The sequence below is a fragment of the Bos javanicus genome, chromosome 20 (assembly GCF_032452875.1).
Source record: "Bos javanicus breed banteng chromosome 20, ARS-OSU_banteng_1.0, whole genome shotgun sequence".
Lineage (NCBI taxonomy): Eukaryota > Metazoa > Chordata > Mammalia > Artiodactyla > Bovidae > Bos > Bos javanicus.
Window position 1 is genome coordinate 28,232,028 of NC_083887.1, and position 23,962 is coordinate 28,255,989.

General features: G+C 37.3%; 1 protein-coding gene across 3 annotated transcripts in view; it reads right to left on the bottom strand.

The window, feature by feature from the left end:
* The window catches only part of PARP8 (poly(ADP-ribose) polymerase family member 8), a 196,041-nt gene that overhangs the window by 60,121 nt on the left and 111,958 nt on the right, over positions 1-23,962 (bottom strand). For all 3 annotated transcript variants that reach the window (XM_061393566.1, XM_061393565.1, XM_061393567.1), the window contains 3 exons: positions 23,702-23,796; positions 12,268-12,328; positions 11,729-11,819 (listed from right to left, as the gene is read on the bottom strand). In XM_061393566.1, coding sequence (XP_061249550.1) covers positions 11,729-11,819; positions 12,268-12,328; positions 23,702-23,796 — 247 coding nt within the window. The remainder of the gene's footprint in view (positions 1-11,728; positions 11,820-12,267; positions 12,329-23,701; positions 23,797-23,962) is intronic.

A 23,962-nucleotide genomic window follows, 5' to 3' on the forward strand; every position in this document is an offset into this window, starting at 1 on the left:
TTCACTTTTCACTGCACAGCATCGTGTGCTTAATGTTTTTATCAGATATGTGCATTTCTGTAAGTTAATAACTATGCTGCTTATGAAGTTGATAACCACCAAAAGAGTCACTCACCATTCATTATTCACTGGTTTAAAGGGTATTTATTATGTTCCCTCTGTGCCAGCCACTATAGATAGAGCTGCAAAATACACAAATACAAATAGCCCTGCCCTTCTAAGCCTTAGGAAACAGGGGGAGACAGATAGAAAACAGATAAGAAAACAGACCAAACGTCACATAGTGATAAAGGCTCTGGATGAAAAGGGGGAGGGGGCTAAAGGTTAGGTGGGCACAAAAAGACTTCAGCATTAGATAATATGGCAGAAAGTAAACGGTCCTGGCCAGAGGAAACACAGGGCAGTGCCCGTAAGAAGAAATGTGCTTCACCATTCTAGGACCACCAAGGGGAGTCGGAGAGGAGTGAACAAGGTATCTCATTAGTAGAGGAGATGAGAGAAGGAGCACAGGCAGCTCCTTGCTTACAGGATCTTCTGTAAAGACCAAAGGTAGAAACCGGAAACTCAGCCCAGAACTTAGAGTACTTAAGGGAAGAGTATGGTAGCTTGGATTAGTGAAGGTGGGGAGCATTCTGGATTCACACTCTCTGGGAGATCTGACAGGTTTTGCTGATGGACTGAATTCAAAGTATCAGAAAAAGAATGGAGTCAAGGATGAATCAAAAGATTTTGGCTTGAGCAACCAGAAGTATAAAACTTACAAATTTCTGGGTAAAAGACTGCAGGAGAATCAGATCAGAGCAGTGGGGAAGATCGGCAATTTCACTCTGGATATTGTAAATTTGGGTGGGGAAGATCCCCTGGAAGAGGAAATGGCAACCCAACTCCAATATTCTTGCCTGGAGAATCGCATGGACAGAGGAGGTTGGCAGGCTATAGTCCATAGAGTCGCAAAGAGTCAGACACAACTCAGCACCCACCCTCACTGTAAATTTGAAATGCTTGTTTGTCACTCAAGTGCAAAAGTTTAAGTAGGCTACTACAGAAATCCAGTATTTACACACTTGGATGAGAGAAACATGCTAAAGACATACATTTGGACGAGTCAGAACATATATGTATTTAAAGGCATGAGGCTGGATGAGAAACTATGAGTGAGTGTAGATGGAAGACGGTGGTTAAGGATTCAGCCTGAGCCATCCAGTATCTAGAGGCTCCATAGAGAAGGTTGAAGAGGAACAGCTAGGAGCATGGAAGATCCAGAATGCTGCTGATATGGACATATGTTCACAAAAGTTTTCCAAGGAAGGGATAAACAATTGTTAGAATATGCTGCTAAGTTAATTAAGATGAAGACTCCAAATTGGTCATCGGGTCATTAAACAATAGTCAAGTCACTGGTGACGCTGACAAGAGCCCTGGTTGTGAAATGATGCATACAAAACACATCTACAGCAGATTCAAGGAGAAAAAGAAGGGGGAAAATGAAGTAAGTTAACAGAGACAAGTCTAATGAGGAAACTCAACAGTCATGGGAAGCAGAGTACTAGGGACTAAATGAAGAGTGATTTAAGGTCTAAAGGTGTCTGTTTTAAAAATGAGAGGACTTTTTTTTTTTACTAATGGGAATCTTTTAGAAGAAAGAGACATACATGAACAGTATAAGAAGGAGAGAGAAGAGTGTGCTAATTTAGATGAAAGAGGATGGAAGCTAGTATGCAAATAAAAGATGACCTTGTACAACAGCAACGGTAGTACCATTCTTACAAACTGTGGCAATAACAGATCATTAGAATGAAGACTGTCTAATTATTATACATCCTCAGACCACACATGCTCCACACAGCAAAGCAGGCTGGTATCCCCAACTGCCTCACTCCCTGTCTTGGCCATTAGTCTGGGATACAAACACTCCACTGATCAAAGAAAACTGGTGCTAATCACCCATCAGTTTCTGTCCAGCAAACATTCTAATCCTTAACAGAGATTACTTAACTTCAATTCCATGCATCCCAAACCCAGTGCCATAGAAAAATGAATTTTAAAAATCCTAACTTGGAAACTCAGGGGAATTATTCTTTAAAGAAAAAGATGACAAAATTAGAACAGAGTGTGTTCTCTCTAAGAAGATTTAAGAAGACACAATCTCTTCTCAGGCAGATGGAAAAAGAAACTGGGAAGATGGAGGCAGAAAAATGAAAGGGGCCTGGCTTTTAAAAATGCAGAAAAAAATTCAAAATGCACTAGAAGAACTGAAATCTTCACTGAAGATAATTGTATAAGACAAAGGGAGAAAGACAGAAGAGGTATAATACACACAACTATTTATCCAAAATATACAAATTACTCCTACAAATTAATAATACAAAGACCAAAACTTATTCATACTATGAATTAGCAGAAACTAAATGTCACAAATATTGACTCAATTAGTAGTATAAAATCTGAATGACCCCAAATTGTGGAATATACTGAAAGAGCTAACAAGATGTTACTTCCAAAAATATTCCAAAATTCAAGTGACAAAATTCATATACTATTAAAATTAATGCAATTAGCTACTGAAATGTATTTAATGTATTCAAATAAGATGTTAGTAATCAGTTAAATTGGATATACATGTATGGGGACTCTATACTAACTCTGCCATTTTTCTGTAAATCTGAAAATGCTTTAATTTTTTTTAATGTATTTAAAAGTAACAGATATTTGCTAGCCAAAATAATCAGCTAGAAAATAAAATGGAATATAAAAGACCCATTAAGCAAATAAACAAATGTGTGTGTGTATGCTCAGCCGTGTCCGACTCTTTGCGACCCCATGGACTGTAGCCCATCAGGCTCCTCTGCTCATGGAATTTTCCAGGCAAGAATATTGGAGTGGGTGTCATTTCCTTCTCCAGGAGTAAACAAATATTAAGGTATAAATTTAGCTAAAAGTAGTCTTTTAAGTAGACTATTAAGAGTAGAATCTACAAATACATAAATATAAAAGTAGAATCTACACGAAAATGACCCTTTACAGGAAAAGTAATAAATATCATAGAAATACTTATTCTCCCTAAATTAAAAGTTTACCTCAACTAAATTCCCCTCAGGGTACATTTCTGGGGACAAAAGAATGAGAAAGATAAACTACTAAAATATTTGTTGTTTTAAAAGGGAAGGTTATTCAGCTTTTCCTTGTTTCTCATAATTTAGGTTGGGAAAGCAATAAGTGAGGGTCATTCAAGGTAGGTGGAAATTATTCCAACTCTGATCATATAAATGTAGTGGTATCAATAATGAGATGATTTGCACAAGAAAACATTTTTAATAATGTTAGTTGTGTGTCACTTTAAACAAAAAGCAGCCGTGTCCTTGAGACCATAAACTAGACTTATACACCAGTAATTTTCAGAAGAATACATAGTACCATAAAAATCATAACAATCTTGTCTTTTTATTTAAAGTATATTTCCCCATGTACAATGAAAATAATCTTTAACTTCAAAGTGGATAAGGAGGTTATTTCTTCTCTTCTTATCATTTCTGTTCACTCACAGATACACTGTCAGATTAGCCCTGGCCAAATGTTATAGTTCAGATAAGTATTACTCATACATTCTCCAAATTGAGGAACAAATGCTCTTCAAAAAGAACTGTTAACTAGGTCAGCCTAAACCTTGGATTTTTGCAAGTCATACATTTTTTGCAAGTTCATTTTACTATAAATGTTGATATTGTCAAAGACATTGCAAAACAATCTTCAAGAAACTCTTTCTCATCTATTTATTTGCTTGCAATGATCCAAGTAAACTAGGATAAACTCTATTTTTTATAGAATAATAAATTATATGTTTCTTTTTAGTATCCTTGTCTCTAGGTTGGCCATCTATTTCATATTATTCCTAATTTTAAATCATATTCTTCCTTAAATTTCTCTGAGGAAGAAAACATAGTCTTTGGGTAAATTTACTAGTTAAGCTGACAAAGTGAGTCAATCGTCCTGAACAAGGCTTATCATAATCGCTGCATTTTAGAAACAGGAGAAACCCAGCAAAAGGACCAGAAACATGGAATAATGCCATCCTCATATGAGAGAACCTTTAAGCAAATTTTGCTACAAATGGAACAGATGGAACTAATCTTGTTGTTCAGTCACTAAGTCATATTCAACTCTCTGTGACTCCACAGACTGCGGCAAACTAGGCTTCCCTGTTCTTCAGTATCTCCTGAAGTTTGCTCAAATTCACGTCCGCTGAGTTGGTGATGACATTGAACAATCTCATCCTTTGCCACCCTCTTCTCCTTTTACCTTCAGTCTTTTCCAGCATCAAGGTCTTTTTCAATGAGTGGGCTCTTTGCATCAGGTGGCTAAAATATTGGAGCTTCAGTTTCAGCATCAGTCCTTTCAATGAATATTCAGGGTTGATATCCTTTAGGATTGACTGGTTTGATCTTTTCACAATCCAAGGAACTCTCAAGAGGCTTCTCCAGCAACACAATTCAAAAATTCTTTGGCCCTCAGCCTTATGATCCAACTCTCACATCTGTACCTGAGTACTGGAAAAAACACAGCTTTAACTATATGGATATTTGCCATCCAAGTGATGTCCTTGCTTTTTAATACACTGTCTAGGTTTGTCATATTTTTCCTTCCAAGGAGTAAGTATCTTTTAATTTCATGGCTGTACTACCACTCCGCAGAGATTTTAGAGCCCAAGGAAAGAAAATCTGTCACTGATTCCACTTTTTCCACTTCTATTTGCCATGCAGTATTGGGACTGAATGCCATAATTTTAGTTTTTGAATGTTGAGTTTTAAGCCAGCTTTTTCACTCTCCTCTTTTACCCTCATCAAAAGGCTCTTTAGTTCCTCTTCACTTTCTGCCATTAGAGTGGCATCATCTGTATATCTGAGGTTGTTATTACTCCCAGCAATCTTGATTCCAGTCTGTGCTTCATTTAGCCCAGCATTTTTCATGATGTGTTCTGGATATAAATTAAATAACCAAGATGACAAAATACAACTTTGTCCTTCTTTCCCAATTCTGAACCAGTCTGTTGTTCCATGTTTGGTTCTAACTGTTGCTTCCTGACCTGCATACAGGTTTCCCAGGAGACAGGTAAGGTGGTCTGGTATTCTCATCTCTTTAAGAATTTCCCACAGTTTGTTGTGATCCATACACTCAAGGTGCTTAGTCAGTGAAGCAGAAATAGATGCTTTTATGGAATTCCCTTGCTTTCTCCATGATCCAGCGAATGTTGCCAATTGGCTCTCTGGCTCCTCTGCCTTTTCTAAACACAGCTTGAACATCTGGAAGTTCTTGATTCATGTACTGCTCAAGCCTAGCTTGAAGGATTTTGAGCATAACCTTACTAGCACATGAAATGAGCACAACTGTGTGGTAGTTTGAACATTGTTTGGCATTATCTTTCTTTGGGATTGGAATGAAAACCTTTTCCAGTTTTGTGGCCACTGCTGAGTTTTCCAAATTTGTTGACATACTGAGTGCAGCACCTTAACAGCATCATCTTTTAGGATTTGAAATAGCTTAACTGGAACTTTATCACCTCCTCTAGCTTTGTTGGTAGTAATGCTTCCTAAGGACCACTTGACTTCACACTCCAGGACGTCTGGCTCTAAGTGACTGATCACACCATTATGGTTATCCTAGTCATTAAGATCTTTTTTGTATAGTTCTTGTGACCCTTCTGAATCTCTTCTGATTCTGTCAGGTCCATACCTTTTCTGTCCTTTATCATGCCCATCCTTGCATGAGATGTTCCCTGGATATCTCCAATTTTCTTGAAGAGACCTCTAGTCTTTCCCATTTTATTGTTTTCCTCTACTTCTTTGCATTGTTCATTTAAGAAAGCCTTCTTATCTCTCCCCGTTATTCCCTGGAACTCTGCATTCAGTTGGGTATATCTTACCCTTCTCTTCCCTTGTTTTCAGCTTCTATTCTTTCCTCAGCTATGAGTAAGGCCTTCTCAGACAACCATTTTGCATTTCTTTATCTTTGGGATGGTTTTGGTCATTGTCTCCTGTACAATGTTGTGAATCCTTTATCCATAGTTCTTGAGGCACTTTGTTTGCCAGATCTAATCCCTTGAATCCATTTGTCACTTCCACTGTATAATCATAAGGGATTTGACTTAGGTTATACCTGAATGGCCTAGTGGTTTTCCCTGCTTTCTTCAATTTCCGTCTGAATTTTGCAAAAAGGAGCTCATGATCTGAGTCACAGTCAGCTCCCAGTTTTGTTTTTGCTGACTGCATAGAGCTTCACCAACTTAGGCTGCAAAGAATATAATCAATCTGATTTCAGTTACTGACCATTTGGTGATATCTGTGTGTAGAGCCATCTCTTTTGTTGTTGGAAGAGGGTGCTTGCTATGGCCAGTGCATTCTCTTGGCAAAACTCTGTTAGCCTTTGTCCTGCTTCATTTTGTACTCCAAGGCCAATCTTGCCTGTTACTCCAAGTATCTCCTGACTTCCAATTTTGCAATCCAATCTCCTATAGTGAAAAGGACATCTTTTTTGAGGTTAGTTCTAGAAAGTCTTTTAGGTCTTCATGGAACCAGTCAGCTGCAGCTTCTTGGCATCAGTGGTTGGGGCCCAGACTTGGATTACTGTGCTGTTGAACGGTTTGCTTAGAAACAAACAGAGATCATTCTGTCATTTTTGAGGTTACACACAAGTACTGCATTTCAGACTCTTCTGTTGACTATGAGGGCTATTCCATTTCTTCTAAGGGCTATTCCATTTCTTCTAAGGGATTCTTGCTCACTGTCAGTTCAGTTCAGTCGCTCAGTCATGTCCGACTCTTTGCGACCCCATTGACTGCAGCACACTAGGCTTCCCTGTCCATCACCAATTGCTGGAGTCTACCCAAACTCATGTCCATCAAGTTGGTAATGCTATCCAACCATCTCATCCTTTGTTGTCCCCTTCTCCTCTTGCCTTCAATCTTTCCCAGCATCAGAGTCTTTGCCAATGAGTCATTTCTTCACATCAGGTGGCCAAAGCATTAGAGTATCAGTTTCAGCATCAGTCCTTCCAAAGAATATTCAGGACTGATTTCCTTTAGGATGGACTGGTTTGATCTCCCTGCAGTCCAAGGGACTCTCAAGAGTCTTCTCCAATGCCACAGTTCAAATGTATCAATTCTTCAGTGCTCAACTTTCTTTATGTTTATAGTCCAACTCTCACGTCCATACATGACTACTGGAGAAAACATAACTTTGACTAGATGGACCTTGCGGGAAAATAATGTCTCTGCTTTTTAATATGTTGTCTAGGTTGGCCATAGCTTTTCTTCAAAGGACCAAGCATCTTTTAATTTCATGGCTGCAGTCACCATTTGCAGTGTTTTTGGAGTCCCCCAAAATAAAGTCTCTGATTATTTCCACTGTTTCCCCATCTATTTGCCATGAAATGATGGGACCAGATGCTATGACCTCAGTTTTCTGAATGTTGAGTTTTAAGAGGACTTTTTCACTCTCCTCTTTCACTTTCATCAAGTTCTTCTCTTTAGTTCTGCTTCACTTTCTGCCATAAGGGTGGTGTCATCTGCGTATCTGAGGCTCTTGTTCTTCTAACTATAGAATCAAGTAAATGTGGAATCCTCTTTACTGTTTTTTCCCTCCATGATGTTTCTGTATTTTCTATTTTCATTACCAAGAGTCTTTACTCTTCTTAAGGCAAGAAATTATACACAAACCACACTAATTTTTGAAAGAAGTGCATTTTAGCACTGCCTGAATTCTGAGGGAAACAAAATTCACATCTACAGGAACAAGATTATGTGTCTTGGATGACTGTTACAACTGTTGATTTTGTTTACAACAAAATTCCAAATGATGCATAAATAAAAGGAAAGTAATTGATATATAAATATGATATCAGTAGAGACTGCAGTCAAATTAAAAACAGAAGGGGAACATTAAATCAAAGACTAAATTATGAAAACATCTGCTTAATGTAGTAGAAGATTAATGGAAAAATAACTTATAAAACCAGAGGTGATGGGCAAAAGATTAAGACAAATGATAAAAAGCATGAAGGATATAGGAATTAGATCCAATCTGCATATACTGTGGAGAACAGATAAAGAAGGAACCAAAAAAATGATTGCATAGAACTTCCTTGAGGTGGAATAAGATCTAAGCATAACAATCAAAGATAAATATATAAATGGTAACAACAAGGAAGGGGCTTCCCAGGTGGCTCAGTGGTAAAGAATCTCCCTGCCAAAATAGGATTCGACCCCAGGGTAGGAAAGATCTCCTGGAGAAGGAAATGGCAACTTCAGTATTTTTGCCTGGGAAATCCCATGGACAGAGGAGCCTGGGAGGCTACAGTCCATGGCTTTGCAAAAGAGTTGGATATGACTTGATGACTAAATAACAACAACAATATCAAGGAAACCGAGGGGGGAAAGCTCAATAAGTACATACAACAAAACACAAACTTAATCAAGACAGATTTCTCCCAAATGAACAGAATTAAAATACTTCATACACAAACTTTGGTGACTGCAGTCATGAAATTAAAAGACACTTACTCCTTGGAAGAAAAGCTATGACCAACCTAGACAGCATATTAAAAAGCAGAGACATTGCTTTGCCAACAAAGGTCTGGTCAAAGCTATGGTTTTTTCAGTAGTCATGTATGGATGTGAGAGTTGGACTATAATAAAGCTGAGTGCGAAAGACTTGATGCTTTTGAACTGTGGTGTTGGAGAAGACTCTTGAGAGTCCTTTGGACTGCAAGGAGATCAAACCAGTCAATCTTAAAGGAAATCAGTCCTGAATATTCACTAGAAGGACTGATGGTGAAGCTGAAACTCCAATACTTTGGCCATCTGATGCGAAGAACTGACTCATTTGAAAAGACCCTGATGCTGGTAAAGATTGAAGGTGGGAGGAGGAGGGGACAACAGAGGATGAGAGTTGGTGATGGACAGGGAGACGTGGTGTGCTGCAGCTCATGGGGTCCCAAAGAGTCGGACACAACTGAGCGACTGAACTGAACTGAACACACAAACTAGCAGAAGTTTTTAAAGCACTTTTGCCTTTTGGGGGGAACTATTATGAGCTCATAAATTTATACCTGGTTAAATTTGTCTTGTTCACAAAAAAAAGAATCATTCTCCAGTATGAAAAATGAAGCATAACCCTCATGTTTCTTTAGCTTTTTTTTTTAAGTCACTCAGCCGTGTCCGACTCTTTGCCACCCCATGGACTGTAGCCTACCAGGCTCCTCTGTCCATGGGAGTTTCCAGGCAATAATACTGGAGTGAATTGCCATTTCCTTCTCAAACTATTAAATATGTAAATCAATTACTGGAGATGAAAAAGTAAGAATTAAATTACGAATGAGTTGCAAAACTGAATAAGTGGTACTGAACAACAAATCCTCTCAACATGAATTAAAACATAATTGTTGAAATATTTATAAAGCCATGCAAATATGATGAGTCTTTAAAAGATACTGTAAAGGAAAACCTCTGCCTAAAATTCAAGATTATATAAACACATGAAACAGTGGTAAAGGTTACATAAAAGTATGCCACATTGTCATCTCGCACAGATGGAACTGAGTGAGTAGAGATGAAATGACCCAAATTTGTTCCTAACCCTGTTAATTAAAAAAAAAAAAAAAGTTTAGACATGAGGGTTTCTTTTGCTTTTAATCACCATCAGAATCAAACAGAATAAGTATATTTCAAATTACTAAAGAGAGAAAAATTTCCCCACAATAAGTGGGGAAACAGCAAAAACACATCTATCTACAGGCTAAATTATTATGCAGATATTACACATCATTCTGCTTTAGGATATTCAACAACTGGAGCAAAGGCTCATAACATTAAGGTGCATAGCTATTAATACAATTCAATGTCAACTTTATGAAAATAAACCACATGTGCACAGAAAACATAAAAAACACCAACTGATTTATTGGTTCCTCAGTATAGAGGGATTATAAGGAATTATTTTCCTTCTTTATTGCATTTCTCTCTATATGTATTTTTGCATTTATAAATATAATTTATTTTTGTACATATAATCAAAATAAAAATATGTCACCTCTATTTGTCTTTGCCTAGCATTAGGTGACATCAGTTACTATATGTTACTGCATGTTGTTAATTAGGTAGAATACACTAGGTAATAATTAAAAAGTGATGACAACAGAAATATTTTCAAAATGGAGACTTTCCTATATATTTAATAAACCTGAAAGGGCAGATAGTTTTCTTATAAGAAAACTAACAACAGATGTAAGCTCTTTGATACACCTAAAGCATAACATGCAGAGACAATGGTAATGTGTGCCCAGAAGATTAAAAATGGCTACAATTCCAAGACACACCATCTATGTCAGTATCCCTTGATTCTGGGTGGGTTCTTTGACTATTTTGATGAATAGAATACAGTGGGAGACTCCGGGAGCCTTTTACCACAGCCCCTTTCTTAGAGCACTTGCTTTTGGATTATAGTCACCATGCTACAAGAAGCTAAACCACACAAAGCAGCCAGATGCAAGGAGACACTTTATAGTCCCAGCTGAGCCCTACGTGGTCCTGAAATGATACCTGCATCAATTGCTAGTCATCTAAAGTCCAACCATTTTGAGCCTCCAACCTAATGGGGCCTTTAAAAACATAAACTTCACCCACCATCTGACTACAGAGGCACGGGAGACTCCAGGCAGGAGATGCCCAGTGGAGCACCAAAGAATGGTGAGAGAGAAGTTGTTTTAAGTCAATTCATTTTGGAGTGGTTTATTCTGCAGCAGTAGATAATTGCAACAATATGAGAGGATACTGGTGTGTGTGTATGTGAGAGAGAAAGAGAGAGAGAAGTACATAAAGTGAAGTGTCTCAGTTGTGTCTGACTCTGAGAGCCCATGGACTGTAGCTTGCCAGGCTCCTCCATCCATGGGATTTTCCAGGCAAGAAAATTAGAGTTGGTTGCCATTTCCTTCTCCAGGGGATCTTCCCGATCCAGGGATCAAACCTGGGTCTCTCATACTGCAGGCAGACTCTTTACTGACTGAGCCACCAGAGATGCCAGACAATACTGGAGTGGGTAGCCATTCCCTTCTCCAGGGGATCTTCCCAACCCAGGAACTGAACCAAGGTCTCCTGCATTGCAGGCGGATTGTTTAGCAGCTGAGCTACCAGAGAAGTCCCATAATACATATAGATTACATTTAAATCCAGTAAGTCTTGGCAAGGTTGATAATAGGGTCCTTTGTTATAAACAACTCTTCCTTCAGATACATCAAAATCATCCCTTCAGGTATTGGAACACAAAAATATTATTAATACTTCATTTTCAAAAAAGAAATATGTTATACTTAGGCTAAATTCATTAGTAATCAAAGATAAATTAAAATTAAATATCAGGTTCAGAAACACAAAAAATTAAACCTAAGGGCAACTCTCAGTATAGTTACTGAGTGTTTTATTATATGCACAATTCTCTTTTAGGTTTCGTTGTTTTTCTTCCACAGCAACGCATCAGCTTCTGAAAACGATAACACGAAATGTATGCTTCTGTTTACATAAGTTATGTTGGTGATACGGCACCTCTGTTAGGATGCAAGTATGTTTAAAAAGCATTATCAAGATAGTCTCAATTATGTTCAGAATTACCCAATGAACCATACTGTACTTCATGCACAATGCACAACTGATGAATATGCAAAACAACAGGAAAACGAAACTCACCTGGGCCATTCAAATACTGTGTAAGAGAACAGTGTAATCGGACAATTATAGGTTCTGTTCGAATCACTTCCCATGCCACAGCAATCTCCTCCTGTGCAAATATTTGCAAGATGAATTAGTAATCTTTTAGAGTTCTTGATTTTTTTCCAAAATAAAAAATATATGTTTCTAAAACTTATTTTGAAGAAGTACTTGTCATTAAGGACTACAAATTATCTCAAAAACTTACAGGTCTGTGAAACTGAAGTCAAAGTACTTTTAATCTTTGCCTTCATTTGAAAATTCAACCGAAAACTTAACAAATAAGGACATACTATACTACTGATACAAACTCATAATTTTCAGAAAATATTAAAAGAACTGATGGAAGAAAACATATGCAACATCTCTGCTTTTTCAACCAGTCGTAGCATTTCTTCATAAATCACTTTAACAAAGTCATTATGTTTCTAATCGTATTATAAGAGAAACTAAAATTAAATTTCTTCCAAAAAAAAAAGTGTTTTTTAAATGCAGCAATCGTATAAGTCGATACTCACATCAAGAAAGCTAACATCAATATGCAGATCAATATCTACATCATCAATGGCTCCATATTCCCTGAAAGCAAAGATTAACATTATTGTTTCATTTTCATTAAAAGACAGTGTGTCCGAGGTTATTTTAAATTAAAATTTAGTCATGAATTCTCATCCCTGATGCCCATAGATAGTTCAGAAATGACTGTTAGTTAATAAATTAACTAACTCAATTTAGTTGGATTGTGGTCTCATGTGACCTCTGTATACCATATATATACTTTTCCATCTTATGTACAGGCAACTATGTACATGAACTCAAGAGTTATTTGGTTCATAGTTTCAAATACCCCCGGTTCTATTTAACAAATTCAGTGATCTTCTCATGTGATCACTTGGTGTTCAAGATTCAGAGCTGCCTCTAAGCGCAAGAAAGGAGTCTCTGACCCGAGGAAGGGGAGGAGGGATCACTGATTGCCACAATAATATGCCATAAATTTTCCTGCCACATTAGAACATCAGTAGTTCTGAAACTTATCCAGGTGTTCTGCTACTTAAATGTCACTGATGTTTCAATAGGCAGTTTTACATGTCTGATGTATCCAAATTAAAACAAGTAACAACAGTATATTCCACACAAACAGGCATATTTTTTAACTAACTAAAGGGCAAAAACAGTAGTTTTTGTATTCTCCACACACACACATCTCTATTTTTGATATTTTTAAAAATTCTCAAGTTACCAATGCTAATTACAGTGACGGAAAAAACTATGATGATAACAGAAATTGTAAAAACTAATGGCCAATATTTATTGAGCACTTACCTGCCAGAAAGCATTCTAAAGATTTTGCATACATGTGATCATAACGCACAATAGGTACTACTTGTTGTTTAGTCACTAAATCATGTCCAACTCTTTTGCGACCCCATGGACTGTAGCCCGCTAGGCTTCTCTGTCCATGGGATTTTCCAGGCAAGAATACTGGAGTGGGTTGCCATCTTCTCCTCCAGAGGGTCTTCCCAACCCAGGGATCAAAATCGTGTCTCCTGCATTGGCAGGTGAGTTCTTTACCACTGAGACACCAGGGTACTATTACCATTTCCAATTTACACACCCATTAACTGAGGCTCAGAGTCATAAAGTAACTGACCCATCATTGCTTTGTAGCAGAGCCAGGATTTGAATGAAGGCTGAGCGCCGAAGAATTGATGCCTTTGAACTGTGGTGTTGGAGAAGACTCTTGAGAGTCCCTTGGACTGCAAGGAGATCCAACCAGTCCATTCTGAAGGAGATCAGCCCTGGGATTTCTTTGGAAGGAATGATGCTAAAGCTGAAACTCCAATACTTTGGCCACCTCTTGCAAAGAGTTGACTCATTGAAAATGACTCTGATGCTGGGAGGGATTGGGGGCCGGAGGAGAAGGGAACGACAGAGGATGAGATGGCTGGATGGCATCACTGACTCGATGAACGTGAGTCTGAGTGAACTCTGGGAGTTGGTGATGGACAGGGAGGCCTGACGTGCTGCGATTCATGGGGTCGCAGAATCGGACACGACTGAGCGACTGATCTGATCTGATTTAAATATTTATGTAGGTGCTTAGCTCTTTATTCAATAAACTATCACTTTGTGTCGGAAACCAGGTCAAACAATGATGGATGATCTCACTAAGTCCTCGTCATAAACTTCTGACAGCAATAATATAATTGTCCTCATTCGCAAATGAGGAAACTGAGGTTCAGGAAAGTGGAACAAGTTGCCAGCGGGCAGAAAAGTTGGTGGAAATTCAGACACAGAATGTACATTCAATCTCAAACTGTCAAGTGCAGTATGTGGCACACGGTAAGTACTCAATGAACAGTTCCATGTATGATATTCATTATGTAGTACAAAACTATGGCACTTTTATAGGGTTCAGAGAATGCACTTTTATAATGATTAAACAGCTTTATGTAATTTGAAGAATAAAGGAATGTAGAGAGTCCTTTTACTTTTTTATATCAATGATCAAAAAATGCAGCATGTTAGAAACTAACAACTCAGCCTCTATGTTTTCTCCATTCTCTCCTTAAAAATATATCAAAACACTGAGTACATTTTCATTATTTATGCGTTTACACTTTCTATTTTTTCATGGTCCTTTCTAAAGGTTACATAAATAAGAAATGGATAAAATTATTCACATAGGAATTAACTTTTTAATTGCACGCTTCAAAATATTGGTGTTATAGAAAATAGATAAAATTATTCACATTAGAATTAATGTGGTGGATTCATTTCGATATTTGGCAAAACTAATACAATATTGTAAAGTTTAAAAATAAAATAAAATTAAAAAAAATAAATTTATATTAAAAAAAATCAGAAGAAAAAGAATTACTTCTTTAATTGCATGCTTCAAAACATCTGTCTTAATCACAAAGGATAAAAATTTTTATAATCTTGTGCAAATTTAGACATGCAAATTTAGATATAAACATATGCCAATTTAGTTACAAAATTATACAGAAACTACGACAAGAATAAGGATCAAGAACAAGAACCATTGCTTTCATGAGTCTAGTTCAGGGTTCAGAAAACTTTTCCTGTAAAGGTCAAAATAGTAAACCTTTTAGTTTTTACAGGCCACATAGTCTCTTTCACATATTTCTCTTTATTTTGGGGCCATTTTTTTTTACAACCCTCTAAGAAAAGCAAACACCATGAACTGTTCAAAACAGATCCCACGGCCCACTGGTCATAATTTGCTGACCCTGGACGTCAGCATACTATTCATAAGTACAAGAAGTCAAATATCTAAAATCAGACATGTCAAAAGGGAACCATTAAATACAATGATGAGGATAGACCACTGCTACTGCTAAGTCGCTTCAGTCGTGTCCGACTCTGTGTGACCCCATAGATGGCAGCCCACCAGGCTCCCCCGTCCCTGGGATTCTCCAGGCAAGAACACTGGAGTGGGTTGCCATTTCCTTCTCCAATGCATCAAAGTGAAAAGTGAAAGTGAAGTCGCTCAGTCATGTCCGACTCTTGGCGACCCCATGGACCGCAGCCTACCAGGCTCCTTTGTCCATGGGATTTTCCAGGCAAGAGTACTGGAGTGGGGTGCCATTGCCTTCTCTGGATAGACCACTAATGATGTTCAAACGACATTTTGGTGAGGGAAAGAAACCTTGACTATAACCATTCCCATAAAATTAGAACAAATATGTACAATGTAGAAATTAGGAAAAAATGAATATTGAATAATAAGGAAATACTTAAACTGTGGCATGATGGTATAATTTTTTTAAATTATCCATTACTAAAAATGTTGATATAAAAATATTTAGTATCATGAGGGAAATGTTCCAAATATATACTGTTCACTGAGCAAGTAGAATACCAAAACATTATGGAGAGTGAAATAATTTTTTTAAAATAAAATAGAAATCGGAACACCAAAAAAATAGGAAGAGGACTTGTATATTACATATAGGCTGTGGGTAACATTTATTTTGTAAAAAAAAACTATTTTCTAAAAAAATCTTTTTCTGATTACAATGGCAATATAGACTCATATAAAATGTGAGAAAGAGAAAAACAGACAATAAATAACTTGTAATAAAATTTAATACCACTCAGACACAATAGTTTTCCTTTATATTCATTCCAGTCTCTTTCATATATTAATATATCATTATAATACACATTACTAAGGATAATAGGTATGTAAAAATTTTTGTCCTGCTCTTCCACTTATTCTATAATGAGTACTTTTTTTTACCTTGTGGAATATTCTTTAAAACCATAAATTTAAATCTATAAATTTGTATGAATAAAATTATATAATACAACATGAGGGTGATCTCAATTTTTTTACACTATTAATATTGATAAATGGCCCTCTGGATAGAAGTCTACATGCAGCTGTCTTCTCAGAGATAAATTCCAGAATTAATAATTGAAAAAATAGCATAACTATATTTGGTAATCCTAATATATACTGTTTAGTTACTATTTTTAAAAAGTTAAAACAACTTATAATCACATCAGCCAGGTTCTCACAGTAGCCATTTCCCACATTCTCATCATCACCAGGCATTTTTTTCTCCCATCTTTGCCAATTTCAGAGGGAAGAATAACTCTGGATTTACTTATGATGGCAAGACTTCGGTATATTTAAAAGCAGAGAAAAGTGCAGCAGAGATAACAAAAGTCAGTACAAACCTTACCCCAGCTGTTTTCTTCATACATAGATTTCTATACCACTTCAGCAGAACAAATCATAGAGTTATGATTAGAATGTGACATATGTTCTTTATAAAACCTTTAATATGTGAATTTTATTCTTTATGTAATTTTTCAACACTTTTTAAAGAGCTTCCTCGGTAGCTCAAATGGTAAAGAATCTACCTAGAATGTGGGAGACCTGGGTTTGATCCCTGTGCTGGGAAGATCCCCCGGAGAAGGGCATGGCAACCCACTCCAGTATTCTTGAGTGGAGAGTCCCATGGACAGAGGAACCTGGCAGGCTAGAGTCCATGGGGTCACAAAGAGTCGGACACAACTAAGTGACTCACTTTCACTTTCTTTCACGTTTTTTAGTTAAAAGTATCTTTAATTTCTAATACTATCAATTTCTTTCAAAAAAAACAAACACAGGAACAAAAGGGTTACAAGTGCTCTTTCACCACAGCAGAGCAGGAGTATAGAATTTTAAGGAAGCAGAGACATTAAAGGTTTGCAATTAACTGGATTCTGCAGCTGTAGATCTGTAAATAGTTATACTGTTTGTTTTTATGCCACACTTCAAAGAACTCACAACAACACTGTGTGTATGCAAACCAATTTCTGTTGTGATGCCCTTTTTATATAATGCCATTCATTTCACGTTTCCCACTGCAAGATTACAAAGTGTGATTACAGTCTGCCCAGATGCAATGACCCAGTCTCAGGATTGCTTCTGTATCTGAATATCTTTCAGTAGCCCCAATCTCATGAATAGCAAATGCAGAATCAAGGCAAATGCTTGAAATATGAATGCAACCTGAAGTGTGAAGCCTGATATCTGATTGAATACTGAATGCTGTGTTGGGTTTATAATAATCCAAAATAATTCCGTGCCCTGCCTGCATTTATTCATTGTGAAAAGATCACATCAAATTGAACTTGAATACTTTTTTAAGAGAAGGGAAGCGACACAAATTATCTGATGCAGTTGCTTCACTTAAGGACTGAGGTCTTGAGAAATGCTCCATAAATTTCTTTCCAGACATCTGAGTGAAGTCTTAGAATAGACAGATCTTGAAATCCAGCCATTGATTTTGAATATTTACATGTGATCTAGTTCATACGTATAAAGAACATATGTATGAAATATTTGCTTTCTATAAACAGGCATTTTTTAGGGCACTATGTATGTGTTAGAACACTTAGCAATTCATTCTCCCATTTTTTAACGGAGCTTATTAAGATAACATCCTCATTAATGACACCACATACAAACTTACAATATATTAAATACTTGACCGTCTATGTTGGTCCTCCTTCTCTATAAAACCACAGCTTGTTTATTATACTGTTATGATGTTTTATAATACTATCTGATCAAAATTAGCAGGGACTGTTCTGGTTATAAAAAATATAGCTTTCTCTTATCCACTGTCGAGCAAATCACATGTATAATACACATACATGAAACTCAACCACAAGTTTTTGAGAAATAAACTTCTATTGCTATTTAGTTACTGCTTTCAATAATTGGACAGTTATATTTTGAGAAGAAATATATTCTGCGAAGAAATATACACCTCCTTCTGACATCTGAAACTCAACAGCTTGCATGTCTGTCTCCGCATGCCTACTCAGTGTGTGTTTCATGCTCAGTGTAGGAGAGATGCCTGTGAATGGGCCAAGATTATTCAAACTCAGTAGTCAGGAAGAAATCTTGGCATTTTTGCAAGACTGTATTCACGGTAGCTATATATTTCTCTAAAGGACAATAGGACTGAGACGAATTTAAAAATTAGATCCGGGTAAGAAAGGAAACCCATCTAAACTAAGAGTGTAGAAGAAGTACAGTGTAAACAGTTGCTGAAACTCTGCCCCCCATTTAAAACTCCTTGGTTTTGCTTGAGGAAAGCACAGATGCTGCAAGCAGAGGTGACTGTTGGGGATCTGACATTCTGAAGCTTGTACCTAGATTTTATGCCAGTGCTTTTGAAAGAGTCTCCCTTTTGTTTGTTTCTGCTGTGTGCCTCCTGCCATCACTTTCCCCTGGTGTTCAGAGTCAGACTGTTTTCACAGTAGCAGGAGAATCAATGTGCTGCAGAGGACATTACAAACATCCAACCCAAGATCTGCTGATGAATGACATGCTTCAGTGTAGAGTAAGTTGTACCATAGCAACCAACATCCTCAAGCACTAACTGGCTTAACATACAGAAAGGATTTATATCTCACTCACACTACCTGCGTACTGTGGCATCAGAAGAGGAGAGAGAACACTATTCACTAGTCGCCAAGGGGCTCAGAGAGTGGTGGCGTCCTGAAGATATGGGAACTTGCACACTAGCACTTTGGCTCATATATCACTGGCCAACACGAGGTTGCATGTCCACTGCTGATGTTATAATAGCTAGGGAAATGCAATCCTGCCATCTTCGAGAAGAGGAGAGCCAGATTTGTTAAGCTATTTTACTAACCCACTACTTATGGAAATCCAGAGACATTTACAGTGGACCACTCTGATTTATGTGGCTTTTCCTTTCATTTTCTTTCTCTCTCTTCCAGGAGATATATGTTTGGGTGGTGGGCCTGCATATAGTAGTATAGCTTCCTCAAACCTTAAAAACATCTTCTGCATGCCCTGTCCTCCAAAACAGCAATACCAAAATTACTCATTCATTTCAAACACACAATCATCCAACCACAAAAAAAATGATCAAAATGCAGAATAGTCACAATCTTGTAATCTTCCAACCTACTTTAAGCATTAGTCACAATCAAAAGGTTAGAATATTACTCAGATGCCTTCAATTTTTTAAATGGATGATGGATGGCTATGAAGCACTGGATATTTTATTTGGGATAAAACTTTCAAAATCATAAGCAAATTATCAGCATCATTTCAGTCCTGAGCAAATGAGAATTTTGTGACTTGTAATTCCGTACTTTCTAAAAATATTAATCTCAAATTGTTTTCAATGACACTGATCAATTTTTTTATGAATGCTGATTATAGGAGTAAATTTATAATGAAAACATAAAAGAACCTCATTCTTTTATTGATTCATGATGAAACACATTCACACTGATTAGAGGGTTGATCGTGTTCCTCCAGAGACCTAACTCATTTCCTTTACAACAGCTTATGAATTAAAATTGTCATCAATGTTTACAAGTATGGTTCAACCCAATCAGAATGCTGTTTTAGAATGATTTGGTCAAGTAGAACTAAAACTACCTACTTAAGTAATAAATTTATCATCAGTCATTTTTGCTAAAGCCTCCTTCACCTACTTTAAGAGGGTTTTGCCTCAATTGAGGTAATCTCTGTTATTTTCATCTCTTACAGAGAACTTAGATGTGGTTAGCTGCCTTTCTCATTAGATGTCACATAAAAAAAAATGATACCAAATAGCCTATTATGCATATTGAGGTACTTTTGCTCTTCAAACTCCATTAAGTTCTTATAAACCTCAATTAAGTAAAAGAACAGCTAATTAGAACAGTCTGTTTTCAATAGACTTAGAACTTTGCAAAGAAGATGACTCCAAGACCTTAGGCCTAACTACTCCTTCTCCCATGTATCCAAGCCACGGTATTTTAGACCAGACAGTAAATTCATTCTTATTTAAGTAAATCAAACTAGTCCTGCTGTGATTCACTTATATCATGGGGCCTCTGGGAGCTTATTTATTCTGGAAACATACTCTGTAATTGGAGAAAATCTAGAGCAGACAAGAACATGACTTGCATTCATTAAGATTTAAATTGGATCAAACTTATAAGTGAAAGAGGCAAGAGGAAAACAATCAAAACCACTTATGACTTTAGACACTTCACTTGAATGAAATTCCGTATAGTAATCTAATTTAAACAGTCCATAAATTATCACTATTTTATTAATAATGGAAAGTACTAATAGAAATAAGTACTTAGTAAATGCTTGCTGAAGAAACTAAAAAATATTCACACATAAATAATGGTATGATTGAGGCCTAGATAGCATGGTGTGTGTGTGATACTCAGTTGCTAAGTCCAACTCTTTGTGACCCCATGAACTGTAGCCAGCCAGACTCTTCTATCCATCCATGGGATTTCCCAGACAAGAATACTGGAGTGGGTTGCCCTTTCCTCCTCCAGGGGATCTTCCCAACCCAGGGATCAAACCTGCATCTCCTACACTGCAGGCAGATCCTTTACCAAAGATAGCCAGAAATATGTGTTTAAAAAAAAAAACAAAACTAATTTTAAAAGCAATCAGAATGTGTGGTAAAGTGATTCTCTAAACAAAGATACATACTTTAGATGAAAAGTAATTAAATTCTATGCTGTGTTGAGTGATCAACTTACCAGGTGGTGCTAGTGGTAAAGAACCCGTGGCTAACCATATACAGACTTCTTTGTATATGGGAGAGAGGGTTAACTTTCTATGATTAAAGTTTTAAGATTTCAAGCAAAGTTCAACTAAAGAGAAAAGAAAAAATCAGTCATTGTTTCAGACTATTTATTTTTTTAGGCAGCTTGTGGGATCTTAGTTCCCTGACCAGGCTTCGAACGCGGGCCCTCAGCAGTGAAAGTGTGGAGTCTTAACCACCAGGGAATCCCTGAACAATTTACGGATAATCTCTATTGCTTTCTTCATAGTCAAAGACTTTGGCATAGTCAATAAAGCAGAAATAGATGTTTTTCTGGAACTCTCATGCTTTTTTGATGATCCAGCGAATGTTACCAACTTGATCTCTGGTTCCTCTGCCTTTTCTAAAACCAGTTTGAACATCAGGAAGTTCACAGTTCACGTATTGCTGAAGCCTGGCTTGGAGAATTTTAAGCATTACTTTACTAGCATGTGAGATGAGTGCAATTGTGAAGTAGTCTGAGCATTCTTTGGCATTGCCTTTCTTTGGCATTGGAATGAACACTGACCTTTTCCAGTCCTGTGGCTACTGCTGAGTTTTCCAAATTTGCTGGAATATTAAGTGCAGCATTTTCACAGCATCATCTTCATCTTTCAGGATGTGAAATAGCTCAACTGGAATTCCATCACCTCCACTAGCTTTGTTCATAGTGATACTTCCTAAGGCCCACTTGACTTCACATTCCAGGATGTCTGGCTCTAGGTGAGTGATCACACCATCGTGATTATCTAGGTCGTAAAGATCTTTTTTTGTATAGTTCTTCTGTGTATTCTTGCCACCTCTTCTTAATATCTTCTGGTTCTGTTAGGTCCATACCATTTCTGTCCTTTAGTGACTGAACTGAACTGAACTGATTGCTTTCTTAATTTATTCACTCTATAATACTTACTGAATTTCCATCTTCCTTATTCTCTAGCCGAGGCATAGATCAACTATGAAATAATCACAGCTTATTTGCTAAAACTTTGAAGATTCCAAGATTAGCTTTTTGCAAGTATAATCCCTATCTCACTCACTCAACTGTAGTCTAATATTCCTCCACGAGTAGGAGAGGGGGTCTGGGTATATGTGCCACGCTGTCACATATACAGCATGTGTCTGATTCTGTGCAACCCTATGGACCATAGCCTGCCAGGCTCCTCTGTCCATAGCGTTCTCCAGGCAAGTATACTGAAGTGGGTTGCCATGCCCTCCTCCAGGGGATCTTCCCAACCCAGGATCAAACCCAAATCATTTAACATCTCCTGCACTGGCAGACGGATTCTGTACCACTAGCGCCACCTGGGAAGCCCCGTCTGGGGTATACAACCCCAGCTTATTTAGGCTGCAGGTGGTTATGAGTTTCTGTTTCTGCAGATAAAATGAAAGTTAGCAATAATAACTTACAGCTGTGTTATACTTCCCAACCACTAAAAGTATTTGTTTGCTTTCTCAAAATCTGGATATGTCCACTGAAAAGAATATAACCAGAGAATATGAACATTTTTAATGCGTGTTCCACTGAAAACAATCAAGAAGCCTTCAGTTTGTATTTCATACATGCCTTGTACTATAAACCAGGATCGAAAACCAAACCAAAACAAAGTACACAAGCAACAAAACCGTGCACAGAATTAAGAGTCTAGAGGGGGAGAAGTAAACCAATAATGACAAGACATGAAGAGAATAATAAATGAGGTAAGAGACAAATGTGATAGGGCAGAATAACCAATCTGCACCGGAGCTTCCAGGAAGGCTCAAAGAGAAGCTGACCTTTGGACTGGGGCTTGAATAAAGACAGCAACAGGGTTTGAGAGGGAGGCACTGATTGGGCAAATGGCCAAAGTCAAGGGGAAACAGCGTATCTGGAGAACGGGAACAATCCTGGTTTGGGTGGATGAGGCTGGAACTGAGGTCAGGCTGTAAGAAGGGCCTGGAGACTTGGAGACCACCCTTTAGGAAAACAAAAATCTAAATAAAAAGATCTGACTGGTGGGAGGATACAAGCATGATGGCAAAAAATAAAAAAAATAAAAAAAACGGTTTTTCTTAAAGAGAGAAAAGAAAGACTAAATAGGGATAGTTGGGTCTTCTGAATGATTAAAGTAATACAAATTGGTTTGGAAATTTATCACCAAATAATTAAGTAACTGCAACATTCAAATACGCACTGCACAAAGTTATGTCTTTTTTTCCTTTCCTTTTTTAGGGACCAGATTACTTATCACAAGGGCTTCCTTAGTGGCTCAGATGGTAAAAAATCTGCCTGCAATGCAGGAGATCCAGGTTCATTTCCTGAGTCGGAAAGACCTGCTGGAGAAGGGAATGGTTACCCACTCCAGTATTCTTGCCGGGAGAATTCTATGGGCAGAGGATCCTGGCGGGCTACGGTCCACGGGATTGCAGAGTCAGACACAACTGAGCACTAACACCTTCACTTTCAACACTTTACTTCTCACAACGTGATGAAACCAGCGGTTATTCATTATTTACTTCTGTTGTTCACACAGATATGTCTTTGATTTACAATAACAGCGTGGGCCCAGCTGACCAAATCTATTACAGGAATTGATAATGATGCCACTTAAGACTGCTATTTTATCAAACTAACTCTACAAAATAACTAATTTCTTTAATGAAATGAATGTAATCTTAAACTACATGTACAATAAAAAATAATCATAGCCATAATGATGCCATTTCGTTTAAGCAGAAACATAACAGACTCTCTCATATACTTTCAAATATAATTGAGCCTGAGGAAATTTCCACCTAAATAATTCCAACAGAAAATTCCAATGACTTTCCAAATAATTTTAAGTTGTAATCATCAAAGGTGTTTATTTACCTCAGAGAAACTGCATGTGGCCCATATATCTCTCTCACTGCCGACAAGTCAGCTTCAAGCTGAGGGTGTTTGTGCAGCTCCCCGTCATAGTTAACCTGATGAAAAGGAATCATTTAGGAGTGACTTACGGTGAAGAGAAACAAAAAAAGCAAAATACAAATAATCTCTTAGACAGGTTACCCTATAGTTCTGCCATGGCCATTTTCTCTGTTGCCTTCATAAAAAATATATATAGATAATTCAGCAGTATATTCACTAAAG